Source organism: Anolis carolinensis, unplaced genomic scaffold, assembly GCF_035594765.1.
Source record: "Anolis carolinensis isolate JA03-04 unplaced genomic scaffold, rAnoCar3.1.pri scaffold_8, whole genome shotgun sequence".
Taxonomy (NCBI): domain Eukaryota; kingdom Metazoa; phylum Chordata; class Lepidosauria; order Squamata; family Dactyloidae; genus Anolis; species Anolis carolinensis.
The window spans coordinates 12,257,448-12,271,764 of record NW_026943819.1 but is presented as its reverse complement, the minus strand read 5'-3'; the positions used below and the strand labels follow the sequence as shown (position 1 = coordinate 12,271,764).

The window sequence follows — 14,317 nt, the reverse complement described above, 5'->3', positions numbered from 1 at the left end:
GTAATACAGAAAACCATCATCCCACCAACCCGACATATAAACAATAAATCGACACACTGCATAAAACAACAAATTAGGTAAAGGTAAAGGTTTTCCCCTGACATTAAGTCCAGTCGTGTCCGACTCTGTGGGTTGGCGCTCATCTCCATTTCTAAGCCAAAGAGCCGGCGTTGTCCATAGACACCTCCAAGGTCATGTGGCCAGCATGACTGCATGGAGTGCTGTTTACATAAATATAAATAAACATAAACATCACATAAATCATTATCATTAAAATTCAAGTTCATTTTTATTACACATTTGTCACATATGCCACTGTGGCTGCTTGGAATGACATGAACACATTTCCCTAAATCCAGATGTTACATTTACAGTAGATCCAAGGAATCAATAAAATTTACAGAAATGTTGACTTACTAACTTTCCATTAAGTCAATAGACCTACTGTAGCTATAACTGCATTTAGATCATTATATCATTCAATACATACATTAAAAAAGAAATTGGTCCACAAATAACAGGAAGCTGTGTGCTTTCAAAGACTCACTAGCAAGATGCAGGTCACACTCCTTTGCAGCCTGGAAACTCACTATTTTGGACCGGAGTCATCAGCATTCCTAGTCAACATGGACCACTGGCAGTGGCTATATTGGCTGGGAGATTCTTAGAGCTTTAGCCCAAAACTGTAATTTTCCCAAACTATAGCTCCCTGAATCCTAAAAGTTAGGCCAGATGGAGGATTCTGGGAACTGTAGTCTAAAAGTAACTTTCTCAGAGTTTGTCTTCACCTTGAATCTACGCTTATTGATGCTTAAATCAGGACTTACAACCAATTCCTGCTCTGGCAGGGCTCTTCTTCAACAAAATATGCAATGGGAAACTGGTCTGATGTAATGATTTCAGTTTCTTACAATGATTTCGAGAGGCCTCTTGCCAAGGACATTGTAAGGAAGCTAAAATGGAAGAGATGCAACATGTTTCTGACCCTTCCAATGACACAGAAGCCTCTCAAACCTAAAGCCAACTCTGGAGACCACATTTTTGTGTTGCTCCTCTTGATGGCGGGCTCAAAGTCCCATAAGTTTCCCCTTGTCCCTCAACACAACTTCAGTTAGCTCAAAGTCCCAGAAGTTGTGTCCCGCTCTTTTACTCTGTCTTCTATTATGTGATCCGGACACATGAAAACAGCTTAATCTCCATCTCTTGGAAAGAAGACTGCCAGTGTCTGCTAATGCTGAAGAACAATGTGGTTGGCCTCCACCACAAACAGAATATAGAGTTGGTTGCTCTCATCAGCCAAACAAGTCCATGGATGTCAATTGCAGCCACATTCGTCGATGATCATGTCCTCATGGTGACGGACCTTCACCCCACCTTTCTCATAGTAAAGCATTGAAAGTGGGCTTAGTTTGACTGGAACACAGGATGGGCAAGGCACTCGGTTGGGATGGTACAACTTCAGCAAGCTCTGTGAAGAGAAAAAGAAGAAAGTGTGAAGTATTACATGCAAATTCTGACATAGTGTAGCTTGGAGATGTGTCAGACAATTCCCAGAATGCCATAGTCACCACATCATTCCCTACCTACTCCCATCTCACCATCAGCCATGGAGACTGAAGAAGAGGAAGGGTTGCCCCAAAGTGTTTCTGCCAACTGAATCAAGTCAAGGGCACATGGTATTAAACTCAACCAGGTTGTTTTGGTATATGAACAACAAAGTCTTTCAACACCTTTGCTTATCTTTGGTAATTAAAAAAAACAAGATAATACAGTGAACAATGAATGATTTATTGCCCTTTCATAACACTTACAATCTGGTGCTGGAAGAGGCCACTTCACTTTGACCAGGAAGCGGCCAAAAAAAATATTGACAAATGATAATGATATGCACCAAAGCCCAGTTTTGAAAGCTTCCCCCTTTCCTGTACTTAGGGTTATAGGGTTGCTGTGAGTTTTCCGGGCTGTATAGCCATGTTCCAGAAGCATTCTTTCCTGACGTTTTGCCCACCTATATGGCAGGCATCCTCAGAGGTTGAGAGGTATGTTAGAAACTAGACAATTGAGGTTTTATATATCTATGGACAGGGTGGGAGAAAGAACTCTTGTCTGTTAGAGGTAAATGTGAATGTTGCAATTGGCCAGCTTGATTAGCATGGAATGGCCTTGCAGCTTCAGAGCCTGGCTGGTTCCTGTCTGGGGTAATCTTTATTGGACAGACTCCCCCACCTGGAAATGGGAAACAGAAAACGCAATAGGACTAGCCCTGAGTCAACAATGCACCACAAGGCTTCTAAACAACTGAAAATTGATGAACTCTTCGGGGAAGGAACTGTGAGTATATCTGACTTTATTGGACAACTTTTCTGATTGCATTTGTTAACAAGAAACAATCAGGGCCAGTTAACACCAACCAACAAAGTATTCCCCCCAGGCAGGAAACAGACAGGCTTTGAAGCTGCAAGGCTATTCCATGCTAATCAAGATGGCAAATTGCAACATTTACACTTGCCTCAAACAGGCAAGAGTTCTTTCTCCCACCCTGGACATTCCACAGATATATAAATCCCACTTGCCTCGTTTCCAACAGATCTCACAACCTCTAAGGATGCCTGCCATAGATGTGGGTGAAACATCAGGAGAGAATGCTTCTGGAACATGGCCATACAGCGCAGAAAATTCACAGCAACCCAGTGACTTTGGCCATGAAAGCCTTTGACAACACATTAAGGTTTATAGTTTGCAGGGGTCCATAGAATTCCCTGCTAGGCAGCTCAAGTGCTATTGTTCAGGGAAGTAAACTAGAGCTCTCTAGCAAAGAATTCTAAGTTTCTCATCAAAGTAAAAATCCTAGGATTCCACAGAATAGTGTCAAGCGGCAACAAACTGGGGTAACCATGTAATAAAGATATACTAATCATCACCCATAGTGAGACCTGTAGACAACAAACTGAAAAGATATAAAGCCTACCTGGTCCAAGTCTTTACCATCATAAGGAAATATGTAATATTTCTATTGAAATGACAGTACAGTAGAGTCTCACTTATCCAACATAAACGGGCCAGAAGAATGTTGGATAAGCGAAAATGTTGGATAAAAGAAAAAGCCTATTAAACCTCAAATTATGTTATGATTTTACAAATAAAGCATCAAAACATCATGTTTTACAACAAATCGACAGAAAAAGCAGTTCAATACACAGTAACGTTATGTAGTAATTATTGAATTTACGAATTTAGCACCAAAATGTCACAATGTATTGAAAACATTGACTACTAAAAGGCATTGAAAGTGAATAATAATGATGATGATAATAATACAGAATGTTGGATAAGCGAAGGTTAGATAAGCGAGACTCTACTGTATTTATTTCCAATCAGAGTTTGAACTAAAAGATGGAATACTCCCTTGGCTTTTCAGTCAGTGGACAACTTTTGATTGCATGTGTGTGGTTATGCATAAACAACGGCTTCACCTAAGCTTTTCAGACCTGTGTCTTGGTTAATTAGATATCCCCAAAAAGATGTAGCTCAGCCTCCCACGTACCTGCATATATGCATGATTTGTTGGCTTAAAAGTCTCATCTACAGGTGTTGGGCATTCCCCTTCACACCGGTATGCATTGTACTTCTTGGGGTGCAGGATCCATTTTCCGAAGCCAGTCTTCTCAAAGTCCACCATCATGTCAACCCTTCTGCAGAGTGGTCTACTTTCCTCCCCAGAACTGGATATCTGGGAATTGCTCTCCTTAATCCTTTGCCAATGGTTTCTGTTCCGCCGGTGACGGCGGCCCCCAGCTTCCTTGGAAGAGTTGTCTGAGACGACGTGTTTGGACATTTCCACTGTCCTGATGAGGCTCGGGCCCCAGGAAGGCTCCATCAGCTCCTTATCTTTGGAGAATACAACAAGGAGGACTCTGTCCATCACATTATGAGTCAACATTTGCCGGGCTGTTCTGGAGTCATTCCAGCCACAGATGATGTCACTGTCTCCACCTCCACCATTGCACTCAGCGAGGTTCCCATCCTTCCATTCCTGCTCCAGAACTTCTAGAGCGTTGTTCCCGGATGGCATGCCTTGGTGGAGCCAGAAGCGGAGCAAGCTGGTGACGTTGAAGACTTTCCAAGAGGAATGGCTGGTGGAGGGGCTGCTGGAGAAAGAACCAAGGAAGAGTTTGTCCTTACAGGTCCAGTTCCTGTGACACAACTGGTCGTGGCTGTGGTAAATGCTCACAGTGACATCACTGGCCTGGGAGAAGGGCAGCAGGTGGACCCGGAGCTCAGCCAGCCTCACATCGGAGCTGCTGGAGATGGAGGTCATGTCGAAAAAGAAGACCAAGTGGTTCCTAAGCTGAAAGGAATCTGTGGGTGAAAAGCAGAAGGGAATAAGTGGCAGTGGGGGAAAGGAAGCAATCATTCAATGAACAAAGATACATAATGTGCAAGGATGGACAAAATAAGGAAGAAAAAGGAAAGAAAGAAGAGTGTGGAAAGGCAGAAAGGGAGAAACAAAGAAAGAGCCACAAACAAAATGCAAGGGCTAGATTATTTGAGAACACAGATATGCTGGGCCACTCTAACAACCACCATGTCAGACTACACAGAGAACCCATCGCACTTGGACACCTTGATTAGCATTGAATGGCCTTACAGTTTCGAAGCCTGGCTGCTTCCTACCTGGGCAAAACGTCAGGAGAGAATGCTTCTGGAACATGGCCTTACAGCCTAGAAAACTCACAGCAACCCAGTGAAAGCCTTCGACAACACAACTATTTGGTTTCTCTTAAAACCAAACCAAGTGGCAGAACATACAAACTTAACTTCCAGAATCCCTCATCCAGCCTAACTAAGGGGGACCTCTCAAGGCAATGCCCCCAAAAGCTTTAATTTCACTTCCCATAATGCCTGGTCATGCATTCTGGATGGATTACATTTTCCAGGTCTTATGGGAGATGCAGTCCAAAAACAAATGGGGGAACACAAGTGTAGAAGTCCTGGTCCACATCTCCTTCCATGATACCACTGTGAGTTTCTTTTAAGAATTGCAGAGAACCAATGATTCTGTGTATTTTCGGAACTTGGGAAAGGTTTTGGTTACCGCTCTCCTATGAACAAGCGACCTGGGGAGATTTTGTAAGAAGTTCAAAAAAAAAGTAACTTTTCCCCAATGCTTTGGTTATAGTCTGGAAGGTCAGCTAAATTGGAGAAACCTTGACCTCTTCTACACTGCCATATAAAATCAAGATTATCTACTTCAAACTGAATTACATGGCAATGTAGAATCATATAATGCAGTTCAAAGTAGATACAGTAAGGAACTTCCTCACTGTGAGGGCTGTTCGACAGTGGAACTCTCTCCCCCGGCCTGTGGTGGAGGCTCCTTCTTTGGAGGCTTTTAAGCAAAGGCTGGATGGCCATCTGTCGGGGGTGCTTTGAATGCGATTTCCTGCTTCTTAGCGGAGGGTTGGACTGGATGGCCCATGAGGTCTCTTCCAACTCTATGATTCTATGATTCTAGGTGTCTTATCTGCTTTGATAATCTGCATTATGTGGCAGTGTAGAACAGGTCCTGGGCATAGCTTTCTGGGGAGATCTCTTTCTCCCATCTTCTGCCATCCGGATGCTTTTAAACCAGAGGAGTCAGCAATAGTATTTGGGACCTTGTGAATGCAAGGCAGGATTTGAATGCTTGACCACTGTGCAGGGCTGTAGCCAAGGGGGGGGGGGTGGTTAGGAGTTCAACCACCACCACCCCTCGAAAATTTTCAGATTTTAAAAAAACCTGGTTTACTCATGAATTTTAACTGATTAACCAAATTTATTTATTTATTTATTTGCATCATTTCTACCCCGCCCTTCTCACCCGTAGGGACTCATGAGTGCCCACTGAAGTTTATCAATGGAGCCTGATTTCTACGTTATTTTGCATTATGGAACTACTTGCTATGATTTGCTAAAAAAAAGTTTCAAACCACCTCTTCCCGCACTCCCACTGTGCCTGGGAATTTCCCACCTTGTCCCACTCTACATATGCATTCTTTCCATTTCCTGGATACTCATTCATCCCATTTTATTTTCTAGCTGGCTATCATTTTACAAAAGGTGGAACATCTTTTTTAAAAATGAATGGCCCCTGTCGGCTGTTACCACTTCAAAAGATGAAATGTTGAACATTTTGATTCCCAATTCGTCCCTTCAACTGGTTTTATTCTCAATTAGCAATTAGCTTTTTCAAAAGAGGCCTGAGAGAGGGTTTGATGGGTGTGTGTGTGTGTGTTACAGTATCCAACAAACTGGGTATATGATGAGTCCAAATTGCATCAAAGTTTAATGTGATATGATTCCCAGTTTGAAAATCCTTGACTTTGTTAATTAGTTAACTAAATGGAGCCCCGGTGGCGAAGTGTGTTAAAGCACTGAGCTGCTGAACTTGCAGACCAAAAGGTTGCAGGTTCAAATCCCGGGAGCGGAGTGAGCGCCCGCTCTTAGCTCCAGCTTCTGCCAACCTAGCAGTTCGAAAACATGCCAATATGAGTAGATCAATAGGTACCGCTCCGGCGGGAAGGTAACAGTGCTCCATGCAGTCATGCCGGCCACATGATCTTGGAGGTGTCTATGGACAAAACCAGCTCTTCGGCTTAGAAATGGAGATGAGCACCAACCCCCAGAGTCAGACATGACTGGACTTAATGTCAGGGGAAACCTTTACCTTTACTAACTACATTAATAAGGCCCCTTCTACAATACCGTATAATACCACCATAGATGTGGGTGAAATATCAAGAGAAAATGCTTCTGGAACATAGCAATATAGCCCAAAAAACTCACAGCAACCCAACCAAACAGTTATTTTCCAAACATAGGCACTTCAGTGGTAACTATTCAGTGGTCTGCTTGAAATCTGCCCAGTTTCTGGTGATGCCTGCAGCCGGGAAAAGCCACATACAGCTATAACGGAATCCCTTTCTTCGATCCTTCTGTCCTGAAGGAGAGGCAGGTGCCACATCTGCATTGAGCCTCTCTTTTTTTTGGGTGCCCTCCTTGACCTTTGGCACCACCCCAGCTTTTCTCCCCCCCCCTTTCCTTCCCCCCAATTTCACCTCCTAAGACCCACCATGGTCCACAAGTGAAGAAACCCAGGTCCCTTGGATGTGGATTGCATTGAGCTGCGACAAGTGAGGGAGGGAGGGAGAGAGGGAGGGAAGGGAAGGGGGGCTTCTGGGCAGATGTTTGTCTGAAGCCATAATCTACAAAGGAAGGGACCCAGGGAAGGGAAATAAATAGGGCAAGGACAAGGAAGCCTCTAGCTGCCCCAAAAAGGGGTCTGAAGAATACAAGCCTAGGCAACAAGAATACAGTGTCTATTAGGCCAAGGGGACAGGATCGGAATTCAGAATGACCTTAACAGTTTAGAGAGCTGGCACAAAATGAACAAAATAAATTTCAGCAAGGACAATGTAAAATACTACACTTAGGCAGAAAAAATGGAATGCAAAGATACAGAAAGATACAGCAAGGACAATGTAAAATACTACACTTAGGCAGAAAAAATGAAATGCAAAGATACAGAATGGATGACACCTAGTCAACAACAGTCCGTATGAAAAATATATTGGAGTCTTCGTGGACAACAAGTTGAACATGAGCCAAGAGTGTGATGCAACAGCTAAATAAGCCGAAGGGACTTTGGGCTGCATCAAAAGAAGTCTAGTGTCTAGATCGAGGGAAGTCACAATACCTCTCTATTCTGCTTTGGTTAGACCTCACCTGGAATACTGTGTCCAAGTCTGGGAACCACAATTTAAAAGAGATATTGACAAGCTGGAAGGTGTCTAGAGGAGAGTGACTAAAATGATCAAAGGTCTAGAGACCATGAATCCCTATGAGGAGCGTGTTAAAAAGTTGGGTATGTTTAGCCTGCAAAAGAGAAGGTTGAGAGGAGACATAATAGCCATGTATAAATATGTGAAAGGATGCCATAAGGAAGAGGAAGAAGGCTTGTTTTCTGCTGCCCTGGAAACCAGGACTCAATGGAGTAATGGGTTCAAATTACAGGAAAGAAGATTCCATTGAACATGAGGAAGAACTTCCAGTTAACTTTCCAGTTAACACCTCCCAACAAAGGATTCCCCCAGTCAGGAAGCAGCTAGGCTTTGAAGCTTGTAAGGCTTTTCAATGCTAACCAAGCTGGCCAATTGCAACATTCACACTTGCCTCAAACAGACAAGAGTTCTTCCTTCCACCCTGGATTCCATTGAACATTAGGAAGACCTTCCTGACTGTGAGAAAAGTTTCTCAGCAGTGAAACTCTCTGCCTCCGAGTGTGTTGGAATCTCCTTCTTTGGAGGCTTTTAAACAGAGGCTGAATGTGTCGGGGGTGCTTTGATGGTGCTTTACCTGCATGGCAGGGGGTTGGACTAAATGATTCTATGATGCTATGCACTGGGTTTCATCCCTGGACTGCACAAGTTTTTGTGTCATCAAGTTTCTAGTCCTCAGTGAGTAGCTGAGGCAGATGATGAAGTCAAGGGATGCCATAAAAGTAAAGGTAAAGGTTTCCCCTGACGTTAAGTCCAGTCATGTCCGACTCTGGGGGTTAGTGCTTATCTCCATTTCTAAGCGGAAGAACGGGCGTTGTCCGTAGACACCTCCAAGGTCATGTGGCCGGCATGACTGCATGGAGCGCCGTTACCTTCCCGCTGGAGCAGTACCTATTGATCTACTCACATTGGCATGTTTTCGAACTGCTAGGTTGGCAGAAGCTGGGCTAACAGCGGGCGCTCATTCCGCTCCCAGGATTTGAACCTGGGACCTTTTGGTCCGCAAGTTCAGCAGCTCAGTGCTTTTACACACTGTGCCATCAGGGGCCCCTATAATAATAATATAATAACTTTATTTTTATATAACTTTATTTTTATACCCCGCCTCTATCTCCCCAAAGGGGACTCAGGGTGGCTTACATAGGGCCAAGCCCGAATAAAAACAATAGCAATATAAAACACAACAATATTATTATTATTACAGTAGAGTCTCACTTATCCAACATAAATGGGCCGGCAGAATGTTGGATGAGTGAATATGTTGGATAATAAGGAGGGATTAAGGAAAAGCCTATTAAACATAAAATAAGGTTATGATTTTACAAATTAAGCACCAAAACATCATGGTATACAACAAATTTGACAGAAAAAGTAGTTCAATACGCAGTAATGTTATGTTGTAATTACTGAATTTACTAATTTAGCACCAAAATATCACGATATATTGAAAACATTGACTACAAAAATGGCTTGGATAATCCAGACGCTTGGATAAGCGAGTGTTGTATAAGTGAGACTCTACTGTATTATTATTATCTGCATTTCTATACCACTTTTCTCACCCCTGGGGGGACTCAAAGCGGTTTACAACATAAAGTAAAGGTAAAGGTTTCCCCTGACGTTAAGTCCAGTCATGTCTGACTCTGGGGGTTGGTGCTCATCTCCATTTCTAAGCCGAAGAGCCAGCGTTGTCCGTAGACACCTCCAAGGTCATGTGGCCAGCATGACTGCATGGAGCGCTGTTACCTTCCCGCCGGAGCGGTACCTATTGATCTACTCACATTGTCATGTTTTCGAACTGCTAGGTTGGCAGAAGCTGGGGCTAACAGTGGGCGCTCACTAAGCTCCTGAGATTTGAACCTGGGACCTTTCAGACTGCAAGTTCAGCAGCTCAGTGCATTAACACACTTCGCCACCAGGGTTCCACGGTTTACAACATAATAAATGGCAACATTCAATGCCTTACATATATATAAAAATATATAACATATCTAAATAAAATACATACAACTGTAGATTAAATCAATTAAAACTATAATAACAATAGACAGGAGACATGCACAATTATAAAAATTTAAACATTACCCAATAAAAATAAATGACAAAAACTAATAAAAACATGGATTAAAACAGAGAGGTTGTAAAAGTAGACTGGGTAAAGTGCACCATATAAATATTGTAAACACGAGGTGACTGATAAAGTGCTGCAAATTCTTGGGGTGGGAGTAGACCCTGTGTCTATATCAAGTTGACAAAGGTAAAAAGACACAGGGTATTCTGCTTGGAATAACCCTGTGTCCGGTTCTGGGTACCACAATTCAAGGACAACTTATGGACAGGCAGGAACATGTCTAGAGAAAACGACTAAGGTGAATATTAGGAAAAACTTGATGATTGTGCCTAGAAGTCCGGTGGGGTCTCCTTCTCTGGGGGTTTTGCAGCAGAGGCAGCCTGGCTATCTGTCGGGAGGGCTTTGATGGTGTCGGGGGAAAGAGAGAGAGAGAGAGAGAGAAAGAAAGAGGAGGCTTACCTTTGGCTGCCAGGCTGAGGACGGCGTGGGACTCCTTCCAGGCGGAGGCTTCGGCGTCGGGCAGGGCCCAGGGCTGGGCACCCGACAGGGACCGGTAGAGCTGCATCATGTAACCCGGGGCCCGGAGGCTGGCGGCGGAGCCCAGGAGCAGCAGGACCAGCCACGGGACAGCAAGGCGCATCTCTATCCGCAAATTCCCAAAGCCGCCTTCTCCTTCCTCTCCCCAAACTTTGTCTGTCCTCTTTGTGCTCTTCTCTGCGCCTCCTCCAAACTGTCAATAGGAATGATTGGGTTCTTCCTCTGCCTCCTTTGGTTTTCCTCTCTCGATCTATATGTCTTTCCTTCCTCTCTCAGAAGAAGCAGCAGCCTCCTCCCGAAGGTCTCCTGCTTCCTCTCCCTCCTCCTTTATATATACCTCCAGGCCCAGGAATCTGCCCAGCCTTTGATGTCAAGGAGCTGTCACACTTTCTCCGTGGCCACCCAGCTCCTATGCCTTCGCCCCTTTCGCCTTCCTTCCAAAGCCAAGTGAGGAAAGGACACCCAAGGCACCCACCTCCCATTAGAGATCCCAAGTGGAAGGTGGTTTCACACTGGGCTGGAGATGGCCAGATCCTCCTGAGAGGCGTGATTCCCCACTGCTCTGGCCCTCCTCCATTACATACACACACATACACACATATATATGGATTATCTGATAGCTTTGACACTTGGTAGAGAAAGTGGGAACACCCAGATCTGGGTGTTGATGGGACAGCTTGGTCTCAGCTTGGTTTCCAAATTGAAATATTTCATTTTGGGGCTATGAAAGGAGGACTGGCAAGAACAAATGTGGAATATGTTGTCGAAGGCTTTCATGGCCGGGATCACAGGGTTGTTGTATGTCTTTCGGACTGTGTGGCCGTGTTCCAGAACTATTCTCTCCTGACGTTTCGCCCACATCTCACAGCCTCTGAGGATGCCTGCCATAGATGTGGGCGAAACGTCAGGAGAGAATACTTCTGGAACACGGCCACACAGCCCGAAAGACATACAACAACTCAAAAATGTGGAATAGTTTCCCCATTCAACTCTTTTTCGCCATTGATATTCTATCTTCCAATATACTTTCAGTTAACAGAATCTATGGGAATAGCTAAATTATTGGGTTACTGAGTTTTATTACAGTAGAGTCTCATTTATCCAACACTCACTTATCCAACATTCTGGATTATCCAACACATTTTTGTAGTCAATGTTTTCAATACATCGTGATATTTTGGTGCTAAATTTGTAAATACAGTAATTACTACATAACATTACTGAGCATTGAACTACTTTTTCTGTCAAATTTGTTTTATAACACGATGTTTTTGTGCTTAATTTGTAAAATCATAACCTAATTTGATGTTTAATGGACTTTTCCTTAATCCCATATTTGCTTATCCAACATTCTGCCGGCCTGTTTATGTTGGATAAGTGAGACTCTACTGTATATTCTTATTATTCTTATTATTCTTATTCTTCTTCTTCTTCTTATTATTATTATTATTATTATTATTGAGTTTTCTAGGCTGTATGGCCATTTTCAATAAGCATTCTCTCCTGACATTTTGCCCACATCTACAGCAGTCATCCTCAGAGGTTGTGAGGTCCGCTGGAAACTAGGCAAGCAGGGTTTATCTATCTGTGGAATAGTGTCCAGGGTGGGAGAAAGAACTTTTGTCTGCTTGAAGCAAGTGTGAATGTTGCAATTGGCCACCTTGATTAGTATGGAATGACCCTGCAGCTTCAAAACCTGGCTGATTCCTGCCTCGGGAATCCTTTGTTGGGAGGTGTTAGCTGGCCCTGATTGTTTCATGTCTGGAATTCCCATGTTTTCTGAGTGTTGTTCTTCATTTAGAGTTTTTTTTTAATACTGGTAGTCAGATTGTGTTCATTTCATAGTTTCCTCCTTTCTGTTGAAATAATAATACAGTAGAGTCTCATTTATCCAACACTTGCTTATCCAACATTCTGGATTATCCAATGCATTTTTGTAGTCAATGTTTTCAATACATTGTGATATTTTGGTGCTAAATTCGTAAATACAGTAATTACTACATAGCATTACTGCGTATTGAACTACTTTTTCTGTCAAATTTGTTTTATAACATGATGTTTTGGTGCTTAATTTGTAAAATCATAACCTAATTTGATGTTTAACAGGCTTTTCCTCAATCCCTCCTTATTATCCAACATATTCGCTTATCCAACATTCTGCTGGCCCATTTCTGTTGGATAAGTGAGACTCTACTGTAATAACAATAATAATTGTGATTATATTTATCTCTACCACAGGAGACTCAAAGCAGCTTAACATTAAAAAATCTGCATACAATTTAAAATCTAAAAATTATTAAAACAGCATCAAATACCATTAGTATTAAAAACTATTCAGATTAAATCCATATAAACATATCAAACCATAGCAGCCCCTGCATATAAATGCCACTAAAATGCAGTTTCCAGTTGCTTGAGAGTTTCTATTAAAAATAAGCCTACTACTATACCCTGTATTATTATACCATACATTCAGCATTGATTTGATATTCATATTGAAATACTGACTTATTGAAATGATGGTTTACTAAATAAGCTGATTGCAAGAAGTGTAACATTGCTAATGCTTCCCTAACACATTTGCTTTGGAAATGCCCTGTTGTTACCTTATATTGGGTGAAAGTAATTAAATCACAGAATCTTAGAATCATTGAATTGGTAGAGATCTTTTCTCTTTTATTTCTTTATACAATATTTAACTGAGCAATTTATTGTGTATTTTACTTGGTATGAACTTTAGAAAATAAATATAAACATTAGCTCAAATTTAGGCCCACTGTCCCCTACCCCCCCATAGTCCTCAATAGTAGTATGACATAAAAATACTTTTTTTTAGTACAGTAGAGGACTGGGTTGACACCCTTAGGCCTTCTAATTCTTCCCTTATTCATGATCCTTTTCTAGATAATACCCTCCTCAATGAAAGGACTTGGAATCTTATAATACAATCTTATCAGTCTCTATTTATAAATACCCCCCTCAGTGTGTATTGTTTCTTCCTCTGTAGCATTGCAGCCACCATCTATCAAAATACACGGCAGCTTCAAAGAATTTTTAAATTGGGTCTCATCCTTTCATCTTGCAAACTCTTAAGAGGGAACAATGGGATTTTTCTTGATTCACTTTATTGAGATCCCTTTGATCCTGGATCATGCCTTCACGTCACAAGTCCATCCTTTCTGAACCCATTCCTATGTAGAGAGATGCAGTATTGTGAGAGGTCTGTCATCTTTTCTTGGCAAGGTTTGTTCAGAGGGAGTTTTCTTTTGCCTTCCTCTGAGCCCCCTTCTGCACTGTCATATAAACTCCAGATTATCTGCTTTGAACTGGATTTTACGGCAGTGTAGACTCACATAATCCAGTTCAAAGCAGATGATGTGATTATCTGCTTTGATGATCTGGGCTATATGGCAGTGTTGAAGGGGCCTGAGGCTGAGAGTGTGTGACTCATTCAAGACCACCCAATGGGTTTCTACAGCTGAAATAGGACTCCAGCACTCAAACCACTCACTCTCTTTTTATGATTTATGTGTGTCCATGCCTTCAACTCATCTAAGTTTTCTTACGCAAGGAATACGTAGTTGGTTTTCCAGTTTCTTCCTCTGAAATATAACCTACAGAGGTTGGTATTAATTGGCAGTTTAAGACGAAGTACTAATAAGGGCTGATCCTGCTTAGCTTCCAAAATCAAGTACCATCTTTTCCCTGAAGCTCCAAACTTTCTGTAATAGATTTTTACTGCCACCAAGCGGTTTCAACTATTATTATTTCATGTCCTTAAAAGCATGCCTACAGAGGCACTATACACATCACTCAAACCTTGTGCTCAAATCTGTCTGGATTTAGATCCAAGTAAGCATATATTTATTAACAATGTATTTGAAGCAGTGAT

The 14,317-nt window shown here is 42.3% G+C and overlaps 1 protein-coding gene across 1 annotated transcript; it reads right to left on the bottom strand.

Moving 5' to 3' along the window:
• Positions 1 to 5: 5 nt before the first annotated feature.
• LOC100554187 (nodal homolog) lies at positions 6 to 10,644 on the bottom strand. The gene is made up of 3 exons (XM_062961226.1): positions 10,348 to 10,644; positions 3,545 to 4,359; positions 6 to 1,468 (listed from the first exon to the last, which is right to left on the bottom strand). The coding sequence occupies exons 1-3, from the start codon at positions 10,526 to 10,528 to the stop codon at positions 1,316 to 1,318; spliced, it is 1,149 nt and encodes a 382-aa protein (XP_062817296.1). The 5' UTR covers positions 10,529 to 10,644; the 3' UTR covers positions 6 to 1,315.
• Positions 10,645 to 14,317: the final 3,673 nt, after the last annotated feature.

Excerpts from the sequence above, each read along its gene's own strand:
- LOC100554187 (XM_062961226.1), bottom strand. The coding sequence starts at position 10,528 with ATGCGCCTTGCTGTCCCGTGGCTGGTCCTGCTGCTCCTGGGCTCCGCC. Across the intron at positions 4,360-10,347 it reads CCTCAGCCTGGCAGCCAAAG|ATTCCTTTCAGCTTAGGAAC; the intron begins GTAAGCCTCCTC and ends TTTCACCCACAG. Across the intron at positions 1,469-3,544 it reads CAAATCATGCATATATGCAG|AGCTTGCTGAAGTTGTACCA; the intron begins GTACGTGGGAGG and ends TTCTCTTCACAG.